Raw genomic sequence first — 26969 nt, 5'->3', positions numbered from 1 at the left:
GTGCTATGGCATCTGTCAGGGCAATCCAGAGGAAAAAGGGCGTGAAATGATTGTCTGTCGTTGCTTTTACGGAGGAAGGATTGAGTGATGACATTTACCCACAATCACCCATGACACTGTTTTTGCCCCATCATGCATTGGGATCTCCACCCAGAATTCCAATGGGCGGGGGAGACTGCGGGAACTATGGGATAGCTACGAGATAGCTACCCACAGTGCAACGCTCCAGAAATCGACGCTAGCCTCGGTACATGGATGCACACCACCAAATTAATGTGCTTAGTGTGGCTGCGTGCATTCGACTTTATACAATCTGTTTTACAAAACCGGTTTATGTAAAATCAGAATAATCCCGTAGTGTAGACATACCCGTAGTTAGCTGAAGTACATGGATGTTAAAAACAAGGTCACTGGAAATGTAGGAAATAATAAAAGCTCAGAACCTAGGCAATGTGTCAGTGTAGAAACCACTGGGGTGATATTAAAACTAAGACAGCTATTTTAAGTAAGGCCAAGTCAAGTGAACATGAAAGGGAACAATGAAAATAAGCCCTATGAAATGAAAACATGCAGGAAATATAGGATTCCTCGAGATTTCTGACGAAGAGTGCTATACAAGTTAGTTTTTCTACAAAGAGGGGTGAAAGGTACCTTCACCTGCACTAAAATGCTTCAACGAGGAATATGCTGATTAAAAGACATGTCCTTTTTTAAAGAATGAAACCGCTCACACTACTCCATCAAACACCAACAAAAAACTCCTATCCACACTCCCAACACTATACAGAAATAATACAGCTAAGGCAGTAACTGTAACCACCAAGGAAAGAACTCTGTGTCTAATCTTTCAACTTGTGTACAACAGTAATTACTCTGCAATAAACGGCCTGCAAAGTTCCACTGCTCAGAATAAAAACCAAAAAACAGAACTGTGACACAGTATTCAGCTATTCAGCAAATAAACTCCAGACTAGAGACACTGGGTAATGTACATTTGTGGGTAAAGTAGACAACACACACACACTGTCCAATAAATTCGGCCTACAATTTGATGTGATCTTTGCATTACAGGTTCTAACTCTAAATTTTCTTTATAATTTGGTGATTGTGGCAATGAGATATTAAGACAAAGACACCCATCTTTAAAACTGGTCATTCTGAATTACCCTCTCTCAAACACCCTCTACACAAACCATCTCTCTACCATCACCACTGCTGTGTTGTGGGTGTTTTGTGTTGTTTTAAAGAACCTACTGCTTTTACATAACTTTTAAGGTTATTAAAAATATATAGAAAAATGTTTCTTTCTTAGGACTTTGGTTTCTCTGAGGATTTGACAGCAATTTGTATACAGTCATTTCATTGTTTCACATGGAGATCTTTTACGCAGCAATAGAGAAGACAAAACAACATTTAGAATATATGGAAATGTTATTAACAAACCACAAAATTTGTCAGGACAACTCAAGAGGAAGGTGCCATAAAAAACTAACTGAAAACATTTTTTGCAAATTGGCTAGATGTCAGGTTGAGAACATCAGTGTTAGACATAATCAACTAATCTCACTGTAGTTTTAATTTCTGCTGGAAATATTAAATAAGGGAAAAAAGTGTGTCCATTCCGATCCCTGTGAATTATTCCTTGATGACACAGCTGCCTTTTTTATAGTGAAGCAAATGAGATTTAAGTGCAAGTTAGAATGCCAACAACAGAGACAGGCATCTCAGGAAATTAGTAATAATATCAAAATCTTCCACTTCTAAATGACTTGTTCAGCCTTAACAAAGGGCTGATAGAAATCAAATATTACCAACTGCCAGCTATCCTGTGGCCTCTGTGAAATAAAACTGGTCATCTCTGTTCAGTTCCCAGCAGTCTGATGTCCACATCAAACCCAATACCACCACAATGTTTACATAGAGACCTTTTAACTCAAAGTTGAAACACATTAGAGGAGGATGTTAGAACAGATGCTATGTCAGCAAAACAGATCAATTCTGCCTCCAAGGCTGTCAAGCTACCAGAAACAACCTCCAGCTTTCCCTTGAATGGAATTTCTTGTTCCCTTACATCAGCATTTATAGGGTTACAACTGGCTCTCAATTTATGTCTATTCTTCAAAAGTCTGAGGTATTAGCTATTATCAATTACACTCTAAACTTAAATTTTAGGATGTTTTATTTCTGTCTACTGGTGCAGCATTTCTTCCTTCAGAAAATACTATAGATTAAATCTCAAATGGATGATATAGAATTTATCTTCATGTAAAATGGAAAATTCACCCAAATTAAAAAAAAAATAAAAAAAGGCAAATACTTGAAATGACTGAATAGATGTTTACACCTACTCATATAAATTTTCACATGTTGGGTCTGGGTTATTATCCAGAAGTCTCTGATAATCATTAGTGTCTGAAACATTGTCATACAGAGCTTCAAATTCTTCCACTTGATCACGAAGATATTCTGGAATTATGAAAGGCTCACCAGGATTCATTAAACTTCTGTTGGGAAAAGAAATCTTATGATTTAAACAAAACAAAAAACAGACCTTGGTTTACTGGACTCATCCAATTGACTAATCAAATAATCTTGGATCCTGTGCATTAAACTAATTTTAAAAGTTTTAATAGTAATATTAAGAGTGGCTTGGTACCTCTAAGCAACACCCTGAGAGTCTGAATTTCTTGCTGTCAGCATTTTTTTAGGCTAACTACAAAGCCTTTGTAAAGATTTTTTTTTACCCTTAAATTACTGATAAGTATCCTCAACCTCAACTTTCATCTTAGTACATTTTTTGGTCCGATATCTGTTTACAGTTTAAATCCTTCTGGGCAGGAACTGTATCTTTTCCTTGTTGTGTAAAACAGCACACTCTGGGGTGCTATACAAAACAATAATAAAGTTGCCTGCTGGTACTCACAATGTATTTTCTTCTGGAAATATACTGTCTTCTTCTCGGGTTACTGCACCAACCCCACCAGATAGTACTAAAATAGGCTAGATTAAAAAAAAAAAATATATATATATATATTTATTTATTTATTTTTAACTTTGCCACAGTATATAAAATTCAAAATATCTACAAGACAGTGATCCACCATCAGGAATGTAAGTGAATTATTTGTTTCAAATCCTGTTTTAGTTTGACATGTATTCAGATGCCCTATAATGAATTATGAAATTTGACCACCGTGATTACAACAAAAGCTAGAGGACTCTGAGTAAGCCTGCCCAAAAATCCTTCCAGAATTACCGTATATACTCGTTCATAAGACAAATTTTTTTTAGTAAAAAAGGGAAGCACCAAAGAAGGGGGTCAGCTTATGAAAGGGTATGGAAAGGGAGAGGTGGGATACAGCCCCTCCCCCCAACAGAGGGAGCAAGGAGAGGCAGCACACCCAGCAGAGACACAAGGGAAGAGGTGGGGCCAGAGTGGCTCCGCTTCTGGCCATACTGCTCTTCCCCCAGCCTCCGAAGCAACTGCAGCTCCAGAGCTGGCAGGCTGCAGCCGTGCCCGGGCCTGCCTCCAAGAGCAGGCTGTGGCTCCGCCGCCCAGCCCCGCCCCCAAGAGCAGGCTGTGGCTCCGCCACCCAGCCCCGCCCCCAAGAGTAGGCTGTGGCTCCGCTGCCCGGTCTGGCCTGCCGGAGCAGGCTGCAGCCACGCAAATAAGGTGGGAAGGGAAGGGATGGGAAGAGTGTCGGGGTCCTGGGCTAGGGGTGGGGTCATGTGGGGGGTGGTCATAGGGGTTTGACAGGGTATCTAGTAATGCATTTGTTTTTTATCCCTGAGCTTTTAAGAGATACTTTCTGCTTTTTCAGTTACTAACTTGTCCCATAAACACAATCAGAAGAACAAGGGGAAGACATTCCCTATGTAAATATTGTTACAGATACACCTTCTCACAACGTTGATCTTCCTCACAGTCCCAGACACATTCACCTTTGTTGATTATGTTACATGAAGCTGTTGAACTAGTAAAAGCTCCTGTGCCATATCTGATTTGTATTTCCAGTCTGAACTGGAGCCAAAAAGTGTATTTCAGCACTGAAGTAATCACAGTTGATTGTCTTCTCTCTATCTCTACGGTACTGAATTCCCTGCCCGTCCCCCTTCCCCCCGCCATACTGAAGAGCGAGGAAATTGTTGGAAATGCTGATGTGGTCAGAACCATAGTTGTTTGTGAAACTATGAATATATTGCCTTTTACTTGCTGTTACTACAAATTTCAAATATTACTTTAATTGCTACTTACAACATTAACTGTACCTTAGTGACATTTTCTATCTAGGGACTTCTCTTTAACTTAAACTTCAAGAATATTTCTCAACATGGTGTTTTGGAAAATACTTGGTTTTAGACTTATAAATACTACAAATTCCAATTTTTAGTAAATCGGTGTATAGAATAAGCAATACAATTATTACATACCCTTGATTCTTTTATCTTCTTCTTCCTATTTTTGTTTTTAACTTTGATACCATTAGTCTAAAACAGAAATATAAAGTCAATAGCTACTCATTAAGGAGAAGTTACCATGTGTTTCTTACACTGACACACACAGTTCTTCAATTAAAACTCTCCTATCGTTTGGAATAATAATTTACAGAGCACAACAAGCAGTGTTTCTTTTCACTTCTGGAAACCCACGTGGGAAAATAATTTGGCAAAAGTCTTGTATTTAGACTGTTCCACTCACATGAGTTCTGTGTTTTCCTCATTCTCCGCTTTTATTATAGGGAACATGGGTTTTAAAAAGAGAATTGACAATTTTTCTGTTTCTACTGCTTGTTCCCCACATGAAGCAATGATTCTGTTATGTGACAACTTCTGTAACAGTCCCCAGTGATGTCACAAACACCACAACTTCACTTAAGGAATAAGCTTCAGAAACAGGGCAACTGTTGAGCATTTTGTTCACATGAAAAATATCTCTATGTGATAAGTGAGGGAGGGAATTATGTTCACTTATTGTTAACAGGAACTGGGAACTGAATTGACACAACTGACTGAAAGACTATTTCCTTTCCATTTTTCTTTCTATTAAGATATTTTTCTTCTCAATTTATGTTTAATATTGAAGTCTAATTTCCAACAACAACAATTATTTGTGGCAAATTGTAGCAATACTGTATGTCTTTAGCTTACTTTGGTATACAAATAATACACCAAAACCCATAAATATTTTAATACAACAAAATATTTACATTACTCTTCAACTTTAGTTTCCCCTGAAACTGGAAAATAGCACATGGTTCCACATTCCATTGACATCTACATTCATTAACCTTGTCAAAACACCTATTATGTGTATCAGAAGTTAACTGTATTGCATAGGTGGACTAATTAGCATGCAGAATAGATACATTTTTCAACCAGAATGCTTCAAACACATGAGCACCACGGACAAATGCATATTCTGTTATTCCACTTGGCAGAAAGATGATATTACTAAAGTTGTACGGTAGCATACTAGCAAGATATGATTCAGAACAATGAACAGCAAAGAAGGCTTTAAGTATCTTTTTTAAATCATAGTTGTACTCTGAAAAGTGACTGTAAAAATGTCAATGTGTAGTTCTCAGCTTGTCTTAAATGATCTGAGCAAATATGCTGAGGTCCTTAATAAAAAATATTTTTTTACAATAAACTTGAGATCTGACAGTCAAGCTGTGTTTTTTCCCTGTCACTTACGATTTTGAAATGTATAGAAAGTGAAGTGGTCAGAGTTACTGCTGATTGTTGTCAACGTTACTACAAATAATACACATGCAAAAAGACCCCGAGTTCAATTTTGGATTCAAAGTTGGCAGTTAGAAAGAAGAAAAAACAAAACAACAACAAAAGAAACAAAAGTATTTTACCTATAAAGTGGTAAATTTATCTGACCCACCAACACCACAATGCTATTTTTACAGTGATACTTTTCACATTGAAACCACACATTAGTTTCAAGTACTGTTCTAAAGCCCACATGAACCAGATGGCTTCTTTGCTCTAGCAAAAAATAAAATAAATAAAGGGAGGGGGTACATTTGCCAAGTCACATTTTTCCTTGTAAAAAATAAGTCATAGATAGCTGGATTCCTCCCCACCCCCTATAAAGAGAAAACAGAAGAAAAGTTGTTTGGCCAAAATGCAAAATGAAATGCTGTGCTGTAAGATTTTTTAAAAAAAAGAAAACCGAAGCTCTTTGTTCACTTCTTTAATGCTTTAAACTCCCCTTCTACTCCCTCCCCCCAACTCCACAGTTCCCATTAAAGTTTTTTTTATGCTTGTTTTTTAAATTACAAATATTCTGGTCTTGTTTCAATCATTTATGAATGGATAACTATGGGATGTCATCACAGTGACAAAAGATTAAAACCTGAGCAAATGAAAGAGAAAAGGATCACTAGCCTGACTTTTTCACTGTTTTGTTACTATCTATTTCATTCAACCTCCTGACGGACACTTGGAGAAAATCTGCCTATTCAAAGATTCCAAACTCCATAACTGAGAGCTGAAAAAGCTCCCATACTTATTCTCCAGTCTTTTAAGGAATGATCCTCCAAAAACCAAGGAAGACTTGATATTCACAATACTTCTCCTTTTTCTAATTGCAGATTGTTTTGTAAACCTTTCAGACCTTCAAAACAAAACAAAACAAAACAAAAAACAAAACAGAAGTATGCAATTTTCACTTTCTATTTTGCAAGTCCCCTTAAAAGAACATGCATCTTCATTATACTTTGTGTCCACTGTGATGGTTTACTGTTGAGTCTGTATTTGTTCATTTTTCAATGTAGTATTTAAAAAACTTACAGAGATATCTTCATTTTCCTGCTTCCTTAATATAACGCAAGGAACATCTATTGAAAGAAAAATATTAAATTACTTTAAAGTAAGTTGTTAAGTAGTACACAAAATATTAGATTCTGTAAATGATGAGATTTGGGGGGATAAAAAAATTTAATCTTTAAAATATCTCCCAGAATGAAAAAAGTTATTTTCTAGATTTTCATTCCTGCTAAGATGGCATGCACATGGTTAGAGTTCAGCACTGGTTTTACTGGAACTATATATAATGTTTAAGGGTAAGCCCATGCATACATCTTTGCAGGATTGGGACTTGCAAGTGAAACATGGTATCTCTCATTCTCACACTGCCTTGAGAAGGACTTAGCATTTCAAGGTACTCTAAAGTTAAACTTCTCCAAATTAAAATAACTTTAGTCTGAAGACAGAACTCTATGAACTCCTTTAAAATAACTGCAGCCGATAAAAATTCTAACTTCTCAACAAGTCAAAGTAAAACCTACTGTACGCTGGATTTTGTATTCTCAATTTTTATAATCAGGAATCAAAGTAATCCCTTAAAAATAGCTGTCAATAATTTAAAGCTACTACAGGACAGCATTACAACAGAAATAATGCTAATTATTAGTTTCACTTGATTTAAATAACTCTGAACTGTACTAGCTGCGTTCTTTTTTACATGCTCCTGCCTCTTTAGACTGTTCAGTCTTCAATATGGAACTCAGAAGATCCAATACGCAATTTATCGGAGAGACTAATACTATCCCAAGATAGTATCATTTAAACTACAGTGTCACCACTTTCCTAGGATAATTCACAATAACATAGATGGGGAGTAATGGCAGGCACAAAAGGGTACTTGTATACAGCTTATTTCTTTTATATTTACCCATTTTATCAAAGAATTCATCTAAAGCTTGATGCAGAGATGGAAATTTCTCTCTATTATCCTCTAATAGCCATATTACACAACGAGTTTCCTTCAGTGATGCTTCATAGAAACACTTAAGTATTTCATTATCTTCAAAGTTGGTCAACACATTGCCTAATTTACTGCCATACTTCTCATTCCAGAGAATGGTTATAAAGCTAAGGTTAAGCTCTTTAACAATATCTCCATAACGAGAGAAAAAGATCTCTGTGGCTTCCAAACCTGAAATGAAAAAAATTCAATTCAATTCAATTCAAGATTTAGGTTATTCCAATTTAGGGCTGAACATCTGACATCTCCTACAGAACAATTTGCTCCAAAACCAGATGTAAGGCTGCCAAAATTGAAGATACATACTGTAGCCTTGAAAAGTGCAAACAATCAGAACAGGTTCTAAAAAAAATTTCAATGTTTTACTCTACTATCAATTTCGTAAATGTGTCTGTTGCCTGTCAAAGTACAGGTAATGGAATCCAATTTTTAAAAACTGATTTTACCCCATTTTTGGCATTTATTACATATCTTATCCCATTTTACTTGTAACATACACCCTACATTTTAATCAAACAACAAACCAAATAAAGCTCTATAGCAGGGCAACATTACCAAAAAAGTTAGAAGCTGACTTCTTCAAACTATAGTCAGCTCAACAGAACATTAGCGTTCCAATTTGTAAGGCCAACACAATAAATAATTGGTTACTTTGTAGAAAATGTTTAGATTTATCCCTATTTTATAGATTGTCTTCTCCATTCTGGATTTTAAAGAGACAGATTCTCCACATCTGATCCTCCCCTACTGGCAAAGTCCTGTACAAACCAGTTGCAAAGAGTCCAATATTTCAAATCGATTTATCTGTCATTTAAACCACCTTCATTTTAATAACTTAATTAGCTATAGACAGAACAGTGTTTAATTCTAAACAATTCTACTCTGGAGAGTGACTTAAAATGCCACCTTATTACTCAGATGCATTTTGTTTGCACTGCAGCGGAGCTTCTCCTGCCACATCACCCTTTTGCTCCGGCGGCACTCCTCCTGCCGCACCTCACAATGGATCGTCTTGTGCACCCCCTGGGGTGCATGCACCCCACTTTGGAAACTGAGGGCAGAACTTCTGCTCTAGAATATATGATTATGGATTACACCACAAGTCAGAAAGAACAACGCTTGACTTTAAGATTCTTGGTTGAGAATGCAGAGCTGGCAACTAGGGATCTTTTAGCCATCTTTTAATTTGTAAACTGAACAAATTCCATGTGAAACCAGAGACAAACATGGAACCTCATGATAACATACTACAGACATGCTTTCCAGTAAATGGGAGAAAAAGAAAGGTGGAAAGCATGCTTAATTTTATAATTTCATCTGCAAATTAAGTCATCTTACAGTTATATGAAACAGGACCTACCAAAACTGTTAAGATCTTTTATCCACTCATGCAATTTGGGATCCACTTCTTCAAGTTCACTCAGCACATGGACAAAAATTCTTGTATTTACTCTATTCTTCTTCTGAATTAAAAGACTTATGAGCTGCTCCATCACTTCATTTGATGTACTGCTACTTGTGGAACACATGCTGTAATCCTCCTCACTTATTACCCACCAAGATAGTAGTTCACTTAGAAGTCTGGAAGTGTCATGTACACCAGTTTTCATCTGTTCAACGTTCTGCAAAATATGCTGCAGGACTCTATCACTAGCAAATAAGAACCTCTGAACATGACCTATAACAAAATAAAGTAAGACTGTTATGTCAGTTTAGAACAGCTGCAAAACAAAATCAACCCCAACATATAGATCAACTTTATTATAAAACATTTAAAAAATAATGTATCATGTGAACTGGAACTCAAATTTGGCTACAAGGGGTTCTACTTGCACTTGCTATAGACTAGGGGTAGGCAACCTATGGTATGCATGCCGAAGGTGGCACACGAGCTGATTTTCCGTGGCACTCGCACTGCCTGGGTCCTGGCCACCAGTCCGGGGGGCTCTGCACTTTAATTTAATTTTAAATGAAGCTTCTCAAACATTTTAAAAACCTTACTTACTTTATACAACAATAGTTTAGTTATATATTGTAGACTTATAGAAAGAGACCTTCTAAAAACATTGAAATGCATTACTGGCACATGAAACCTTAAATTAGAGTGAATAAATGAAGACTCAGCACACCAATTTTGAAAGGCTGCCAACCCCTGCTATAGACTAACAGAATTTCTCATACTGGTAATTGAATTTTAGATGCGTAAGAAACTGATTTACAAAAGGAGAAAACCATACTTCCTCAATTAATATTAGAAATAAAATTTTAACTACCAGTAATTTTAGCTTCAAATTACCACCACATGGAATGCATAGGCACCCTGGATGCCTGGATGGAACTCTCCAGAGCAGCAATGACCAGTGTGGATGCATTATGTTTTAAGGGTATTTATGGAACCTTGGCTTTATCCCTGCCTGAAAATCTCTGCAAAAGACAATGAAGAAAAGATGGGTTGCAAATATGAGAACTACAGTCACTAGCAAGGAATCTTTCTTTCTCCTTCCAGAACTGCGTCTAACAGACTGCCACGTGTGAGATTAACTAGCACTAACTACCTTCGAAGAAGAGGAGTCTGAAGATAAATTAAAAAAAAAAAGACTGAAGTGCTGCTCTCCCCCCGATTTGGGACCAGACCTACCCAAGTCTAAAGTAATGGTTGTGTGCATGTATGAACTGAGCATCAGATAGCAGTCTTACGCATCTGTGATACATGTCTGAGAGATGCTGGTGATTATCATTTAGACCTGTTGGAGAGTACCCTATGTAAGGATATTTCAGGACTGATTCAATAGGCCCACAGATTACCTCACAAATCCAAGAAAAGCAGACAGATCCACTGCTTAAGCAGACAAAACCACTGCTTATGCTGAGTTCTTAGAGCCAAAGACCAGGCTTCATTTGCATAAATATAAGACGCTACACCCCAGTGATCAGGTGGAAGATAGCAGGCCGGTGAATTGGGACATGGGTGATTAGACTCAGGCTCAAATAATGCAATGTAGACCTCCTGCACAATGCAGGCCACAGAATCTCACCCACCCACTCCTGTAACAATGATCTTTTATGCACAATATTACATATCTTTTATCAACATCCTTTTATGCACTGGCTACCCCAAATCTTTCCTATTTCGTATTATTTATTGCCATACATGATGTTTCAAATCACACAATAAGTTACATAGCACATTGTTATTGCTAAAAAGGGAAGCAAAGCTATCAATCCTATTATTTGATAAGGATCTTCCTTGTTTTCCCTAGACACTCTAAAAAGTCGGTAATAGAATATTCAAATGTCAATTTTTTTTGCCAGGAATCTTTGTTCATAGTTTTTTTATCTCCAAAAGATTATACAGAACTCATAGCAACTATACTCAATGACTCAGGCCTACAAAAGCTACATAGATATTGCTTATACATCTATGTATACACTGCTAATCAATTATCCACTAAATAACGATTAGGCCTTTATCATGTTACATAAGGTAGGCTCATCTAACAAATACTTTAGTCTCTTATACCCTAAAACCTTTTGGATCGGATACACGTGCAAGAACAATACAGAGCACATCCCCTCACCTTTCATCTGGGCTTATGAACAGGTTTGATCTAATTAAATGGTAGCTCTGAACTCCTAAACTCTCAAAGATATGTAACCTAGTTTCCCCAACATGGAATGAGGTTTCAGGGAAGAATAACTGCAGATTTATGCATAGATTCAGATGGAACTTGGAAACCACCTAGGCAGAAACTTGGTTAAGGAAGTACTCTTATGAAACATTATATAAGGGGGACCAGCCAGTAAATCTCAGATTTCCCCTACCTGAGGTTACAGTACAAAGACCATGGGTTGGAAGGGTAGATAATATAAAGATAACACAGAGCCTCAATTGTTGGTTCAACAAGCATTGGATTCCAACTCCAAGAAGGTGGAAACTAATGAACATTCTCCACATATTATTTTTAATCCCCACTCTCCTAACACTACTTCATTCTATGCTGCCTGGAGGGAAAAAAGGGTCCCAAAGGGGAGCAGGGAAGGGAAAGACACTACTCTGATTGCACCAAGGGCATGAGCTCATCCCATACGTGAGAATCTACACACACAATTCTCAAAGGAGAATTAAATTAAAGCAACTACCCACTATCTTTTCCACAATTAGTACATACAAAATAGTAAACTGTTTAATGTGAAACACAGTAGTATTTTATTTAATACTGTATTGTCTAATTTTAGCAAAGTCTATGAAAAGTAAATTAAATTCTAAATTAAAGCTTGCCACAGCCATCTTATCTCACCCATTTTTGGTAAATACATTTTCATTTGAATGTTAGCACTACAATAAATATGTAAAGAGCTATTCTGTTCTACACAGATTCTTCTACTGTGTTCATCACTGTAGAATTTGAGCATCTTCCCATAGGCGTTGGCTAGGGCTCCTATGCACCATGGTAATGCAAATAATCAAGTAATTAAGCAATGTGACTATACAAGACACTCCAGATCAGTATTTATAATCCTTTCCTTAAAATAATATTCACATTCAATTCACTGAGGGTGTAGTAAGTGAAGGCCCTGCTAAAGGCCCAGTATGAGGCCTGAGGCCTGAACTAAAGTAATGGTTAAGACTTAGCTAACATAAAGCAAAGTGGAGCTGTGAGCCAGAGGCAGGCCCTGCTCACAGAAGCTGGCAAAAAAAGGGCTGATGCTGCAAGAAGATAGGTACCTAAAAGGTACTGAATACTAAAGATCAGAACATTCACATACTTGCACATTCCACATAGATAACAAGGAACAGACTGTCTCATCCCAATGACAGGGGCAAAAGGGTAAAATGATGAATAGAGTTGTTTTGATCGAACCAATCTGTACAAAGTGAGAGGCAGCACCTTGCTACGTAGAGGGGTTGCACCTCAGTACGTCAGGAGTGATGTGTAACTTGTTTGTACCTGTGTATAAGAATGTATCCCTCGAGCAATGTCTTTGTCCGGCCGAAGGGGCAGTGGAAAGTCCCGCCACTGACTGAGCCGGGTCCATTGCCAAGAGGCACTTTCTCGTAGTATGCCCTGAGTTAGGCTAAGAAACCTACAGGGAACTGCCATTGTGTCCGAGATCGCAATAAACCAGCAGATGTGACTTTGCACCTTACTGGAGTCTGTGGTCATTGGGGGTTCTCATGAGGTCTGCTGCATCAGCTATCTGCAGAACTGGGGCAGCACACAGGGTGAGCACACGTATGCAGCCGAGTGATACCAACAAGGAGACAGCAGAGCACCACACCGGTCGCATCTGACGACATCTCTTGACAACAGAGGGTACATTAAAACTGCTACTTATGCTAATCAAAATATCCATTTGTTTATATGATAATGTATAGCAATACACCACAATACAAATGTATTCTACAATAAAATATCTTAAACTTCCACATACCTTTATGACTATCATACTTAGATGTAGTATCTTCCCTTTTATTTTCTTCCATGCTATCTTTTGCTGAGTTCAGTGCTTCTCGTCTTATACGCTTTCTCTTCAATTTTTTTTCTTCTTTTATTTTTAGCTTCCTAGAACTGATAAATGGAACTGATAAGTGAGGCAAATCAGCCTCAACTATCAATAGACCATTTTTTCTTTGCAAGTTTACAAACCATACCCCACCTATTAGAACATTTGTCAGCTTACATTATCCATTTTTCACAGTAGAAGTCATTAGTCAAACCATAGAGAAGTAAAATATGAATATAGCTATTTCTTCAGTTAAAAAGTAATGGAGACCATCTACCTTCAGGCATACTGAATAACTTATTTGAAGCTTGTAGATGCAGAGAGAATATCCTAAATATTTTACAATAATCTGTATTAGAAGGAGCTGACTTTAAAAGACTCTCTGATGTAGCATGTATGCCCATCTTTATATCTAATATTTACAAGATGCTGAATTATTTATAAATAAATGTTAAAAAAAAGTTCCTATGACCAGCTTAAATAACACAAGAAATCCATCTTTATACATGTATCTCTCATTATTGGAATTCATATTCCAAGTAATCTAAACTCCTACCTAAATGAAACCAGTTTAATGAATATCTCATTACTTCAGATAATTTTCCTTTTGGAACGAGATTAAGGGGAATAAAATACTGAGGATCTATACTGAACCTGTCCAATACATATTTACAGTTTGGATTTCCGAGGGTTCCTGTCTAATTAAACAAGTTCATCCCCTTACTATAAAACACCAGTATTTACCACTCTGTCAAATATGTTGTGAGCAATAAATGCAAACTACTTCAGAGATATTACAGCAATGCTAAGACCATGCAAATTGAACATTCAAACGTAACCTGTGTACACAATTCAGTTTTTAACCAGCATTTTCTTAGGATCCATACAGAATTTTCAATCAAGTAAATGCTCTAGGGTAGAGGTGCTCAAGCTTTTTCCATACTGTAGTGCCCCTCCCATGTAGCTTGAATCTAGCCATTTCCTTCCTCTCACTTAACAATATGAGACTGGTTGAATGGTTACAACCTCCAGATTGACCACTCATGCTCTAATGCAGCATTTCTCAACATTTATATCAGGGACCAGCTTCCTACCTTTCTAAACTATGTCTGGGAAATCTCAGGGAGTGGGAAGGAAGCTGCCATGGACTGGTTGTTGAGAAACACTGCTCTAGGCTGTATTCTCTGCTAGAAGTGCTCAACTTCCATAATAGGAGGTTACTTAGCTGTAACAGGAGGGTCTTCAAGATACATGGTCCCTATCTGAATTCTACTGCAGGTGATGCATGCATACCATGCCCCTGGAGCCGGATAATTTGAAAGTCGTGCCTGTTTGTCTGCGCATCAGCCCTGGTTCACCTGGTGCCTGTGATAGAAAGGATAAAGGGCGGGGTGGACATATCGCCTCTCCGGTTCTCTCTCTACCACAAATCAGATAAGATCCAAAGCAGAGAGGAAGGAGGGCAGGTACTGGAATACAGATAGGGATCACACATCTTCAAGGACCTCCAGTTAAAGGTAAGTAACCTTCTCTTCTCTGTCGAGTGATGGTCCCTACTGTACACCACTGTGGGTGACTGACAAACAGTACCTAAGTAGGAGAAAGATGTGATGATGTACACAGTAGGGTTGAGTGGAGTACTGCCATCCCAAAGGAGGCATCAGTAGAAGAGTTCAGCACCACGGCATAATGTACCTCCTCAAGAGATGCTATAGTCGTTGCTTAAGCCATGGTGGAATGAGCTCTTACCTCTGGGGAGGGATTTTTTGGGGGGGGCGGGAGAAGGGGGAGAGAAGGGGGAGGGAATGGGGGGGTTGGAGTTTGAAAGCTGATAGAGTAGAATGGAACCGGATATCTATTTGGAGATTCTCTGGTGGAGATGGCATGTCCTCCAACTCTTTCTGCTACAGCGACAAACAGTCTCAGGGATTTCTTGATTGGTTTTGATCTCTGCAGGTAGATAGCCAAAGCTCGAGGGAGTGGAGTCTTCATTCTTCTGCAGAAGTGTGTAGCTTTGAGAAGAAAGCAGGTAAGTGTATGGATTGGTTAAGGTGAAATTCCGACTTTAGGGATGAACTTGGGGTGTAGAGGTAAAGAAACCTTATCCTTATGAAATACAGTATACGGAGGATCTGCCATCGTTGCTAGATCCCAGGGCGGGGAGGGAAGGGAAAATAGAAAAATACAGGGGTATTGCAGTATAGACAAGCTTGAGCTCCAAGTTTGCCAACCCCCCTCACATATGTGATGGCTACAAGAAAGGCAACTTCCATGGAAAGGAGGGAACATAGAACAAGTACACCTCTACCTTGATATAACGCTGTCCTTGGGAGCCATAAAATCTTATCGCGTTATAGGTGAAACCATGTTATATTGAACTTGCTTTGAATCACCGGAGTGCGCAGCCCCGCCCCTGCAGAGCACTGCTTTACCACGTTACATCCAAATTCCTGTTATATGGAGTGGTGTTATATCGAGGTAATGGTGTACTAAAGGCTCAAAAGGGGGCTTATTAGCACTGAGAGAATGAGATTCAGGTCCCACTGGGATGCAAGCATCTGAGCAGGTAGGAAGGTTCTTATTAACCCTTTTCTAGAACCTATTGGTCAGTGGGTGAGTGAAAACTGAGTAACCTTGAGAAGGTGGACGTGGCAGTGCCCTCAGCTGCTCACGAAACATTGGGAGAATGATTGGTGGGTGAGACAACATGTGTAGAAGGCTGAGAAACCAGAAATGTCTGGGCCAGAAGAGGGTGATCAGGATGACCCTCACTCTGTTCTGCAGGATCTTGCCTAGAGCTCATGGCAGGAGGTTGGTGGAGAGAAGGCATAGGTGAACCTGATCTTATCAAGTAAGAAGGAGACCATCGTCCTGGGAGTGGTGACCTAGGGCTCCTCTGGAGCAATACGTAGTACATTTACTGTTTACTTCAGAGGTGAATAGATCCCGGGTTGCGATTTCCCCATACAATGAAAATACTGTGGAGTACCACATCACGAAGCCTCCTCCCACTCGTGATCGACTGCAAAATGTCTGTGACAGTCTGTGAGCACATTCTGTTTTCCTGGGAGATAATCTGCTGACTGGGTGATTTGATTGCTAAGGCACCATTCCAGAGGCCTCTGCCTCAGTCCCCCTTTTTTGTTGATGTAGAAGACTGTTGTAGTGTTGTCTGACATTATAAGGACATGGTGACGGGGATGAATGGAAGAAAGAACTCACAAGCCTTCCGTACTATCTGTAGTTCCAGGATATTGATGTGCATCCTGGCCTATCCAGATGTCCAAACCCATTGTGCTGTGTGGTTGTTCACGTGGGCTCCCCAACCTAGTAGGGATGTATCCATAATGATGGTCCTGTCTGGAGAGGAAGAGAGAAAGGGGACCACACGCATATTTGATGAGAATCTGTCTGCCACAGGAAGGATGGCAATACCTTCCCAGAAACTGTCATCATGTGGTTCATGGAATGACGGTTTATACCTGAAGGCAACAAAGGTAAAGTCTTGCCAATAGGGTGATATAAGTGCACAAGGCCACATGACCAATTAGGGACAGATATGTTTTGCCCGGTGTCTGAGGACAGTTTGTGATGTGAGCTATGATATTGTTCATAGTCTGAAAACCGTCTGTGGGCAGTTACACCCTTGCGCTGATATAACTTGGGGTTGCCCCAATGGCGTCTAGAGATTGCGTGGGGCAAGAGCAGATTTTTCCACGTTTATGCTGACTCCCAGTGCACAGCGCAAGGGTGGCATTATTCAACTCAATGCATAGGCCTCCAGGTGTGGCAGCAAGGAGCCAGTCATCAAGGTATGGGAAAGACAAGAAGGCTATGACGTCAAATGTGGGCTGCAACAACTGAGGCTGCAACAACTGAGAATATCTTGGTAAAGACTCTGGGTGCAGCTGCTATTCTGAAGGGGAGTATCTTGTACTGAAAATGGTTGGGGCCCACCATAAATCTGAGAAAATACTTGCGGGTGGAGTGGATATCTAAGTGAAAGCAAGCATCCTTCATATTGAGAGCCATGGATCACATGCCATTTTCTAAAGATGGAATTATTGCTGTTAATGTGACATGAGAAATCTGAGTTTGTGAATAAAGTGGTTGAGATGGTGGAGGCTGAAGATTGGTCTCCAACCACTCTTCTTTTTAGGTATTAGGAAGGAGGTTGAGTAAAACCCTCTCCCTTGGTATTGTGGAGGAATGTGTTCTATTGCTCCTCTTTGCATTAAGGAATCCACCTCTTGTGTGATCCAATTCTTGTGAGAGTGTTCCCTAAAGGGGGACAGGGAGGAGGGTTTCATGGGAGGTAATGATGCAAACTATCACACAGCCAGAGTGGATGACATTCAGCACCCACTTGTCTATTGTTATTGCACTTCAGCTGTTGAAAAAGAGACCTAGACAAACCCCGAATGGTGTGCTGGAGTCGGGAGGTGGTGGGCTTAGTAGTTCATGGCTCTCAAGCTCTCATCAAAGATAACATCGAGCTGATGGCTGAGACTGAGATGCAAAACCTGTTGTGGAGGACATAGGGAAGCAGGACTTCTGTACACTCTCTCTCTTATGTGGTGGCTCATAGGGCCTCTGATAGAAGAACTGTTGAGCCATATACCTCAATTTGGCCCATGGGCAACAAAACTTCCTCTTAGGACCAGGTGTGTATATCCCCAGCTATCGGAGGGCAGCACTAATCCTTTCGGGTATGGAGGGACTCATCTGTCTTCTGGTTGAAGAGGTGCTAATCACCTTGCTGTGATGTGAGCTTCCCCAAAGCAGTACAGGCAGCGTTGGTGGCTGTCACTGACAGAGAAGGATCATGGGCAGGAAGAACAGAGTCTGAAGCCTGAGTCCTGGATGTAATACCCGAACAGGGTATAGGATGAGGTGGGTACCCTGATAGACTAATCTAACACTAAAGCTACTAGAATTGTTATATTTGCTAAAACTATAAACTATTAAAACTTAACAATTTACAATTAAGTTACTTATTGTTTACTCCTGGGGGAATTCTGCGCCACAGTGCGGGCACAGAATTCATATTGTCTGCAAATTTCTTTGCTTTCCCGTAGAAAAATGATTTCTGAGGGGAAGCAGAAAAGTAGCAAGAACAATTACTTGCTCCTCCCCAGCAGCTTGGAGCAGCCAGCGAAGACATAAATCAGTGTGTGCATGTGTGTAGGGAGGTGCTGTGAGAGACATCAATTATTGTAAATGACAATATAGTAATATAAACGCTTATGGTGCTTTAGTGATTAGAACTGATCTAAATTTTTGGACTGAAAAATTTTCCTATCAAAAATGTGTTCCATTAACTGTTTACTACTGACTTTTCTGGAGATGGTAGCCAATATAAATTATGAGTTTAATTCCCCAGCCCTCACTTGCTCTTCAGCTGCCTATGATGTAATACTGAGCATATGGCTGCATATATTTGTTGACTAATAACTAGAAATAAAGAGTCAAACCTAACTATTACTATTAGACAAACGAGGTTTGGGGATTTTCTCCAATGCTCTCCACACCCATTCTCCCTATCCATTGTATTGTAATTTAAATAAATTACCAAAATAATTGAAACTGGTGTTTTTATATTGCGTTATTTTGACAAATAAACTATGCAGAATTTTAAAATACTGCGTGCAGAATTTTTAATTTTTTGGCGCAGAATTCCCCCAAAAGTAATTATTTATGGGACAAAGTTGAAGCTGTGGACACTAATGGTTCCAACCTGTACCATGTAGCAGTGAGAAGGAACTGGAGAGGCGGTTGGTCCACCCTACCCTTTATCCCCTAAGTTGGAGGCACGAGGTGAACTAGGGTGTATTCACAGACCAATGGACACTACTTTCAAATTCTCTGGCCTCTGGTGCATGCATATCCCACAGTGGAATACAAAATGGACCATCACTCAAAGCAAAACATACATATGTCAAGCAAGGCAGCAAATTCCCTGCTCTTCCTTCCCCTCCCTTCATAGCTACTTAGGCCATGGGTCAGATTAGTGAGCAGAATGAAGGGGAAGAGATGGTTCTCAATTCCACCCACCGTCCCAGAATCCCAGGTTGTTTGTGATAAGATTGTGAGCAGTGAAACGGCATTTACCAATCTTAAATAATTATAATTAGCTTCAGATATAATAGCCTATTGAGATGAATGGAGCAATTTCCACTTCAGAAGAATTAGTTCAAATTTTATGGAAACCAGTGGAATTACTACAGGAATTAATTTGACCTTTGATTCTCTCTGTATAGAGATTAAGAGAAGACTCTTTGCATTGATTCATATTTTGAAGGTTTTCTTCATGGCCATAAACAAGTTTTGGTTTTTTTTAAATGAAAAAACTTAGTTCTTTAGAAATTGCTGGAGCAACTACAGAACTGCTAATAAGACTTATTACCTAGTACCAGCTCACATGAGCTCTGATTTCATCATGTTTTTGTATACATTTAGCTTTTTCATCCTGCTATCAAATTAGGAATCCCTAAAATATTTTATGCTGTTTTCTGAACTCCCTCTAGTTTGTCAACTTTCTAGTAACACAGTGAACACAGATGAATAAAATAATCATTTGAATCCTTACCAGAGCCATAAAGAGAGAAACTATCACCTCTCTAAAATATCTGGAGTACTTTAGCAATTTCTGAAATATATAAATCCCATCCTATTGTAAATTTAAATTACTGTTAATCCTTTAAATCTTACCTTGAACATTTCTGTTTAACACTGGCTCTTGGTGGATCCTTAATTTTGGGGATTTTTTGTTCAAACTACAAAAAAATGACACCACGTTAACTGAACTGGAGTTCTAAAGCAATCTTCTTAACAATAAAAACAAAAATGACACCTGATGTTTCAGAAGTCAACAATGTAATAGCTTGAATCAAAAAAAAAATAATGCAGCCACCTAGGCTGCTCAAGCCATATAAAGCTGCAAGCTTTGATTATACAGATAGACAACTAGTTCACGGGAAAGGTATTCTGACAGAGAAGGTCACAACAGAGAAGAAGCATTCCTTACAATTATTTCCCAGTGTCTCATATGATCAAACTCCCAATTCTCCTGTGCTGTAGATTTGAAAGTCAGACAAGAGTTACACTTTTGGGAGATATGGGACTCTCCCAAGCAACAGATATACCTCGACTGGTCATCGCTGACAGGAATAGCCTCCCGACAAGAATGACAGCATTTGAAACTGGGTGAGCCAGACATGTCCAGCCAGGTCAAATAAGCTCCACAGAAAAAAAGAGGAAAAAAGGGAGAGAAAAAAAAAAATCTCTCACTACTATCTAACTAATCCTATACTGACAACAGCTAATGCTAACTAGAAACACTAAATTAAGAACAACAGTATGCCATGTAGTTGTAGCCATGTCGTTCATGTAGCACATGCTGAGGTGGACATGCTAGAACTCAGTCTCAGGCTGAGACAGCATGGATATGTTAAAACTAGTACAGCCAGACCACCTCATACTTATTGTACTATGAAAATTCAATGAAGCTTCCACTAAATTACATTTGTATATCAAGGTCTTATAATAAATGTAAGAAGCTTATATTTAAAACATTCCAGTTTACCTGTGGTTTTGTAATAAGGTCAACACAGTACTTTGACTAGCTATCTCACCAAGGGCAAATCACTTTACCCTTTGTCTCTTTTTACTCATTTGTAAAATAGGTATCAAAACCACAACCACACCACCACCTCCCTCAAAGGGGGGGTACTAAAAAAGTTAATTGAGCTATATAGTGCTGTGATCCCCTAGTGAAATTATATAACTGCACCGTCAGTAAGTAACACTGTACAAGTCTCCAGTGGATCTTAATTGCAAGATGAGGGTTTGTTTTTAAAAACTGATTCTCATTTCACACTGATGTTTAATTACTTACCTCACATTTCACGAGACCAGAAGAACTGACGATAACAATTTTTGAAATGAGGCCTTTACAATCAGGAGTGAAGCATGATTCTTGAAGAAAATCCTGTTGGCGAAGATCAGGTATGTAGAGAAAAAAATTCTGTTTTCAATCAAATGGAAAGATGCACTATCTCCGTGCTTTTGTACAGAAATGCTATTGTGTATACTGAACTTGAGCTGACCAAGCTAATTAAGACCATCACTAAAGGCTTAGGCCTCTATTTGCATTTAGCTAAGAGAAGCCAGTCATGGCATAAAATAGCTGGGATCAAAAAGATGAGAGCAGTCGCTCATGGCATATACTCTTTTTATTCTTCAAAGCAATGATGAAATCCTCCCATTTTCTGACCACAGAATTTGTGCTCTATGGATTGAGAAAGGGTACTTCCTGATGTTAACAGCCTCATTTTCCCATCCCGAACCTGCTGGGATTTCCCAACAGAAGATTATACTGATTGCCACCGTTATCTTCTGCCAAGTCTCCCTATGCAAAGTTAAACCCTTTTGGTTTTGGAGTATTAGCTGATGGGGAGGCTGTAACAGCAAGGTTTCTAAGGGAATCAAGCATCCATAAAGTAAGAGGTAAATAGAACAGACACATTGAGCCTCTACATAAATATCCCTGCCCTCCATAGATACCTTGATGCCTGCAGGATTTCCCTACGCCTGCAACACAGACTGTATGTTCCCCATAGGACAGGTGAAATGTTAAGGCTCCAGGATTGTACTCATCTTAATAACTTTAGCACAGCTACACCCCTGGAATACAGTTAATAATCAATATTTAAATAGAAGTTTGACATGGTCTTACCTTGTCATTTTTATCACTGTAAATTGTAGTTTTCATCTTTTTCCAACAACTGATGTGAAACGCCACTTTACACTGCTGACAGCAAGTAATCTGTATAAAACCCTAATATTTGAAGACAATAGGAATTTATGCTTTCAAAGAACAACAGAACAGAAAATTAAGATTTTATGTTTCACATAAAACTTGTATAACTATAGCAAATAGTTTAATCTCCAAAATCCTTTAAAAAAAAAGTTTACCTTGAAGTCTGGGTCAGTAAAATAGATTTGAATTTTCGAATGTCCATGGCACTGCTGATAAGAACAAATTGCATCTGGCTCTGGAGGAAACTTGCATTCCTCAATGAAATTTTCCAACATCAACTATAAAACATCAAATAAAATCCCAAAGAGATATCACATTGTCCCAAAGAATAAATTATTTCTCAGACATAAAAACCAAGTAATGAGATCAAACACCTCTCTATCTGCATTTATAAAATTTGGATGTTTTTAGGGTGAAACAGACACCACATTTTCAGAGCCAAAAGAGTAAATTTTTTTTCCCAAGTATAAACTTTATTTTAAAAACACCCCCCTTTACATAGAATCATAGACTTTAAGGTCAGAAGGGACCATTATGATCATCTAGTCTTACCTCTTGCACAATGCAGGCCACAATATCTCACCCACCCACTCCTGTATCAAACCTGTGTCTGAGCCACTGAAGTCCTCAAATCATGGTTTAAAGACTTCAAGGCGCAGAGAATCCTCCAGCAAGTGACCCGTGCCTCACACTGCAGAGGAAGGCGAAACCCCCCCAGGGCTTCTGCCAATTTGCCCTGGAGGAAAATTCCTTCCCGACCCCAGATATGGTGATCAGCTAAATCCTAAGCATGTGGGTAAGACTCATCAGCCAGACAACCAGGAAAGAATTCTCTGTAGTAACTCAGATCCCACCCCATCTAACATCCTATCACAAGTCATTGGGCATATTTACCGCTAGTAGTCAAAGACGAATTAATTGCCAAAATTAGGCTATACCATTATACCCTCCCCTCCATAAACTTATCACGCTTAGTCTTGAAGCCAGATATGTCTTTTGACACCACTACTTCCCTTGGAAGCCTGTTACAGAACTTCACTCCTCTGATGGTTAGAAACCTTCATCTAATTTAAAGTCTAAACTTCCTGATAGCCAGTTTATATCCATTTGTTCTTGTGTCCACACTGGTACTGAGCTTAAGTAATTCCTCTCCCTCCCTGGTATTTATTCCTCTGATATATTTATAGAGAGCAAATATCTCCCCTCAGCCTTCTTTTGGTTAGGCTAAACAAGACAAGCTTTTTGAGTCTCCTATCATATGACAGGTTTTCCATCCTTAAGATCATCCTAGTAGCCCTTCTCTGAACCTGTTCAGTTTGAATCATCCTCTTCTTAAACATGGGAGACCAGAACTGTACACAGTATCCAGATGAGGTTCACCAGTGCCTTGTATAACGGTACTAATACCTCCTTATCTCTACTGGAAACACCTCGCCTGATGCATCCCGAGACCGATTAGCTTTCTCAACCATTCACATTGGCGGCTCATAGTCACCTGTGATCAACCAATATCCGAGGTCTTTCTCCTCCTCTTTCTTCCAACTGACCGTCCTCCCAAGCTTATAACAATAGTTTTTGTTATTGATCACTAATGCATGACTTGCACTTTCACTATTAATTCAATCCTATTACTATTACTCCAGTTTAACAGGTCATCCTGATCTCCTGTATGTACCCTGGGCTTTCTGTGTTGGCAATACCTCCCAACTTTGTGTCTCTCCAAAACTTTATTAGCATTTCCATTTTTGTCCAAGTCAGTAATAAAAAAGATTAAATAAGACTGGTCCAAAACCGATCCCTGAGGAACTCCACTGTAACTCCTTCCAGCCTGACAGTTCACTTTCAGTATGACCCATTGTAGTCTCCCCTTAACAGGTTCCTTATCCACCTTTCATTTTCATATTGATCCCATCTTTTCCAATTTCGCTAATAATCCCCATGTGGAACATATCAATGCCTTACTGAAATCGAGGTAAATGAGATCCACTGCATTTCCTTTGTCTAAAAATATGTTACCTCTCATGTAGGAGGAAGATCAAGAGTTTTTGGGTTGGCTGGATCTACTTTTTGTAAAACCATGTTGTTATTTTGTCCACCAATTACCATTGACCTCACAATGCTTTGGACTACTTTTTCCTTCAGATTTTTTTCCAAAAACCTTGCATAACTACAATGTCCAAACTGGACAGGGCCTGTAGTGTGAGCCTGGAATCACTTTTTCCCTCCTTTCTTAAGATAAGGAACTATGGTAGAATTCTCCCTGTGCCCCCAGTCATAAACTGTACAACCTCCCTGAGTTTAACAAGGTTCATTAAAGCATCAGAGGGGTAAGCTATGTTAGTCTGGATCTGTAAAAGGGCACAAAGAATCCTGTTGGCACCTTATTAGACAAACCCAAGACGTTTTGGGAGCATCGAGCTTTTGTTGGGGTAATACCCACGCGCTTCTAGTTCCGTCCAGAGTGCATGTAAGTGACATTTCCAGGGGGCAGGGTTATAATGTGGGCAAAACAAGCTACAGATAATAGAGGGTTGTATCAATCAGGGGAGGATGGAGGCCCATGCCCTGGTTTAGCACTGAGGGGTGAAAACCAAGGGGAGGAGAAACTGGTTTGGGTAGTTGGCAAGCCATTCACAGTCCTGTGTTCAATCCTGAGTTGACAGTGTCAACATTTTACAAGATGAACTGGGAAAGCTCAGCAGTTTCTCTTGGAAGTCTGGTCCTGCCAACCAAGTGGATGGTAAAGTGATGGTCACATTTACCACCATCCTTACCAAACCGGTACTGAACCACCTATGCCTACTCTTCATGCCTCCACTGCCATCCGGGCACATCACATGATCCATGTCTACAGCCAAGCACTGAGGTTACAACTGCATCTGCCTAGACCCTCAGACAGAGACCAATACCTACAAAAAGCTCCAGCATTCTCAAACTACAATACTGCATGAGGAAATAAGGAAACAGATCAACAGAGCCAGACATGTTCCCAGAAAAAAAGCCCCCCCCGCCCTCCTAACTGCATAGACAAACACCAAAGAAGAAACCCAACAGGAACTCCACTGGCCATCACATACAGGCCCCAGGCTAAAACACCCCCTCCCACGCAGGCGATCATCAAAGGGTATCTACAACCCATCCTAGCGGGGAAAATTGCCAAATGGATCCGCCCACCCTTTTTCCACGACTTGGGTGGCAGGCAGTCCCCTCGAGCCCACAGACTCAACCTGCCAACCTGAACATATTCTCACAGTAACATGCCACCACACAACGCAATAGTAACTCTAGCTCAGGAAACCAATTCCATGCAACAAACCTTGATTGCCAACTCTGCCACGTACTACATACCAGCAACGACCATCACAAGGACCTAACCAAGACCAGTGGTCAACACCAAACAACAGTTTCATTCACCTGCCACTTCCACATGTAATATCGGCCATCCACATTGGCCAGCAATGCCCTCTGCTATGTACATCGCGCAACTGGACAGTCCTCTACGGAAAGGATGAATGGACAACAAATCTAGATATTAGGAATGGCAATATACAAAAAACCTGTAGGAGAAACACTCAACTCCCCTGGCCACACTATAGCAGACCTTAAGGTGGCCCATCCAGGCCAAAAAAACTTCAGGACCAGACTTCAAAGAGAAACTGCTGAGCTTCAGTTCATCTGCAAATTTGACACCATCAGCTCAGGATTAAACAAAGACTGTGAATGGCTTGCCAACTACAGAACCAGTTTCTCCTCCCTTGGTTTTCACACCTCAAGTGCTAGAACAGGGCCTCATCCTCCCTGATTGAACTAACCTCATTACCTGTAGCTTGCTTGCATATATATACCTGCCCCCGGAAATTTCCACTACATGCCTCTGACGAAGTGGGTATTCACCCACGAAAGCTCATGCTCCAAAACGTATGTTAGTCTATAAGGTGCCACAGGATACTTTGCTTCTTTTACAGGTTCATTAAAATTCTTGCTAATGAGCTTGCAATTTCACGTGCCAGTTCCTTTAATATTCTCGGATGAAGATTATCTGGGCCCCCTGATTTTGTCCCATTAAACCGTTAGAGTTTGGCTTCTATCTCAGATGTGGTAATATCTATCTCCGTATCCTCATTCCTATTTGTCATTCTATCATTATCCTTAAGCTCCTCATTAGCTTCATTAAAGACTGAAGCAAAGTATTTGTTTAGATATTGGGCCATGCCTAGATTATCCTTAACCTCCATTCCATCCTCAGTGTTTAGTGGTCTCACTTTTTCTTTCTTTGTTTTCTTATTTATATGGCTATAGAACCTTTTACTATTGGTTTTAATTCCCATTGCAAGATCCAACTCTGCATGGCTTTTCTCGCTTTATCCTACATTTTCTGACCTCAATAAGGTAGCTTTCCTTGCTGATCACTCCCATCTTCTATTCTTTGTAGGCTTTCTGCTTTTTCTTAATCACCTCTCTGAAATGCTTGCTCATCCAGCTTGATCTACAACCCCTGCCTATGAATTTTTTCCCCTTTCTTGGGATTCAGGCTTCTTATAGTTTCTGCAACTTTGACTTGAAGTAATTCCAGGCTTCCTCCACCTTTAGATTCCCAAGTTCTTCAGTCCAATCCACTTCCCTAACTAATTCCTTAATTCTTTACAGTTAGCCCTTTTGAAACCAAAAACCCTAGTCACCGACCTATTTTTGTTTATTCTTCCATTTAGTTTAAATTGAATTAGCTCAGGATCGCGCAAACCAAGATTGTCCCCTACAACCATTTCTTCTATGAGGTCCTCACTACTCACCAAAACCAAATCTAAAATGGCATCCCCTCTTGTTGGTTCAGCTACTACTTGGTGAAGGAATCCATCAGCTATT

At 39.5% G+C, this 26969-nt stretch overlaps 1 protein-coding gene across 10 annotated transcripts in view; it reads right to left on the bottom strand.

The window, feature by feature from the left end:
• TTC3 (tetratricopeptide repeat domain 3) overlaps positions 1-26969 on the bottom strand; it is a 163539-nt gene that overhangs the window by 39238 nt on the left and 97332 nt on the right. For 9 of the 10 annotated variants that reach the window (XM_032797194.2, XM_032797165.2, XM_075073710.1 and 6 more), the window contains 11 exons: positions 22262-22384; positions 22023-22124; positions 21183-21275; positions 19997-20061; positions 13214-13350; positions 9141-9458; positions 7688-7951; positions 6805-6851; positions 4432-4488; positions 2924-3000; positions 2349-2504 (listed from right to left, as the gene is read on the bottom strand). In XM_032797194.2, coding sequence (XP_032653085.1) covers positions 2349-2504; positions 2924-3000; positions 4432-4488; positions 6805-6851; positions 7688-7951; positions 9141-9458; positions 13214-13350; positions 19997-20061; positions 21183-21275; positions 22023-22124; positions 22262-22384 — 1439 coding nt within the window. The remainder of the gene's footprint in view (positions 1-2348; positions 2505-2923; positions 3001-4431; positions 4489-6804; positions 6852-7687; positions 7952-9140; positions 9459-13213; positions 13351-19996; positions 20062-21182; positions 21276-22022; positions 22125-22261; positions 22385-26969) is intronic. The other variant, XM_032797185.2, reaches the window with a different exon arrangement.

Source organism: Chelonoidis abingdonii, chromosome 1 (genome assembly GCF_003597395.2).
Source record: "Chelonoidis abingdonii isolate Lonesome George chromosome 1, CheloAbing_2.0, whole genome shotgun sequence".
In the NCBI taxonomy this organism is placed as follows: domain Eukaryota; kingdom Metazoa; phylum Chordata; order Testudines; family Testudinidae; genus Chelonoidis; species Chelonoidis abingdonii.
The sequence above is the reverse complement of the archived record's forward strand: the minus strand, read 5'-3'. Positions and strand labels throughout refer to the sequence as shown.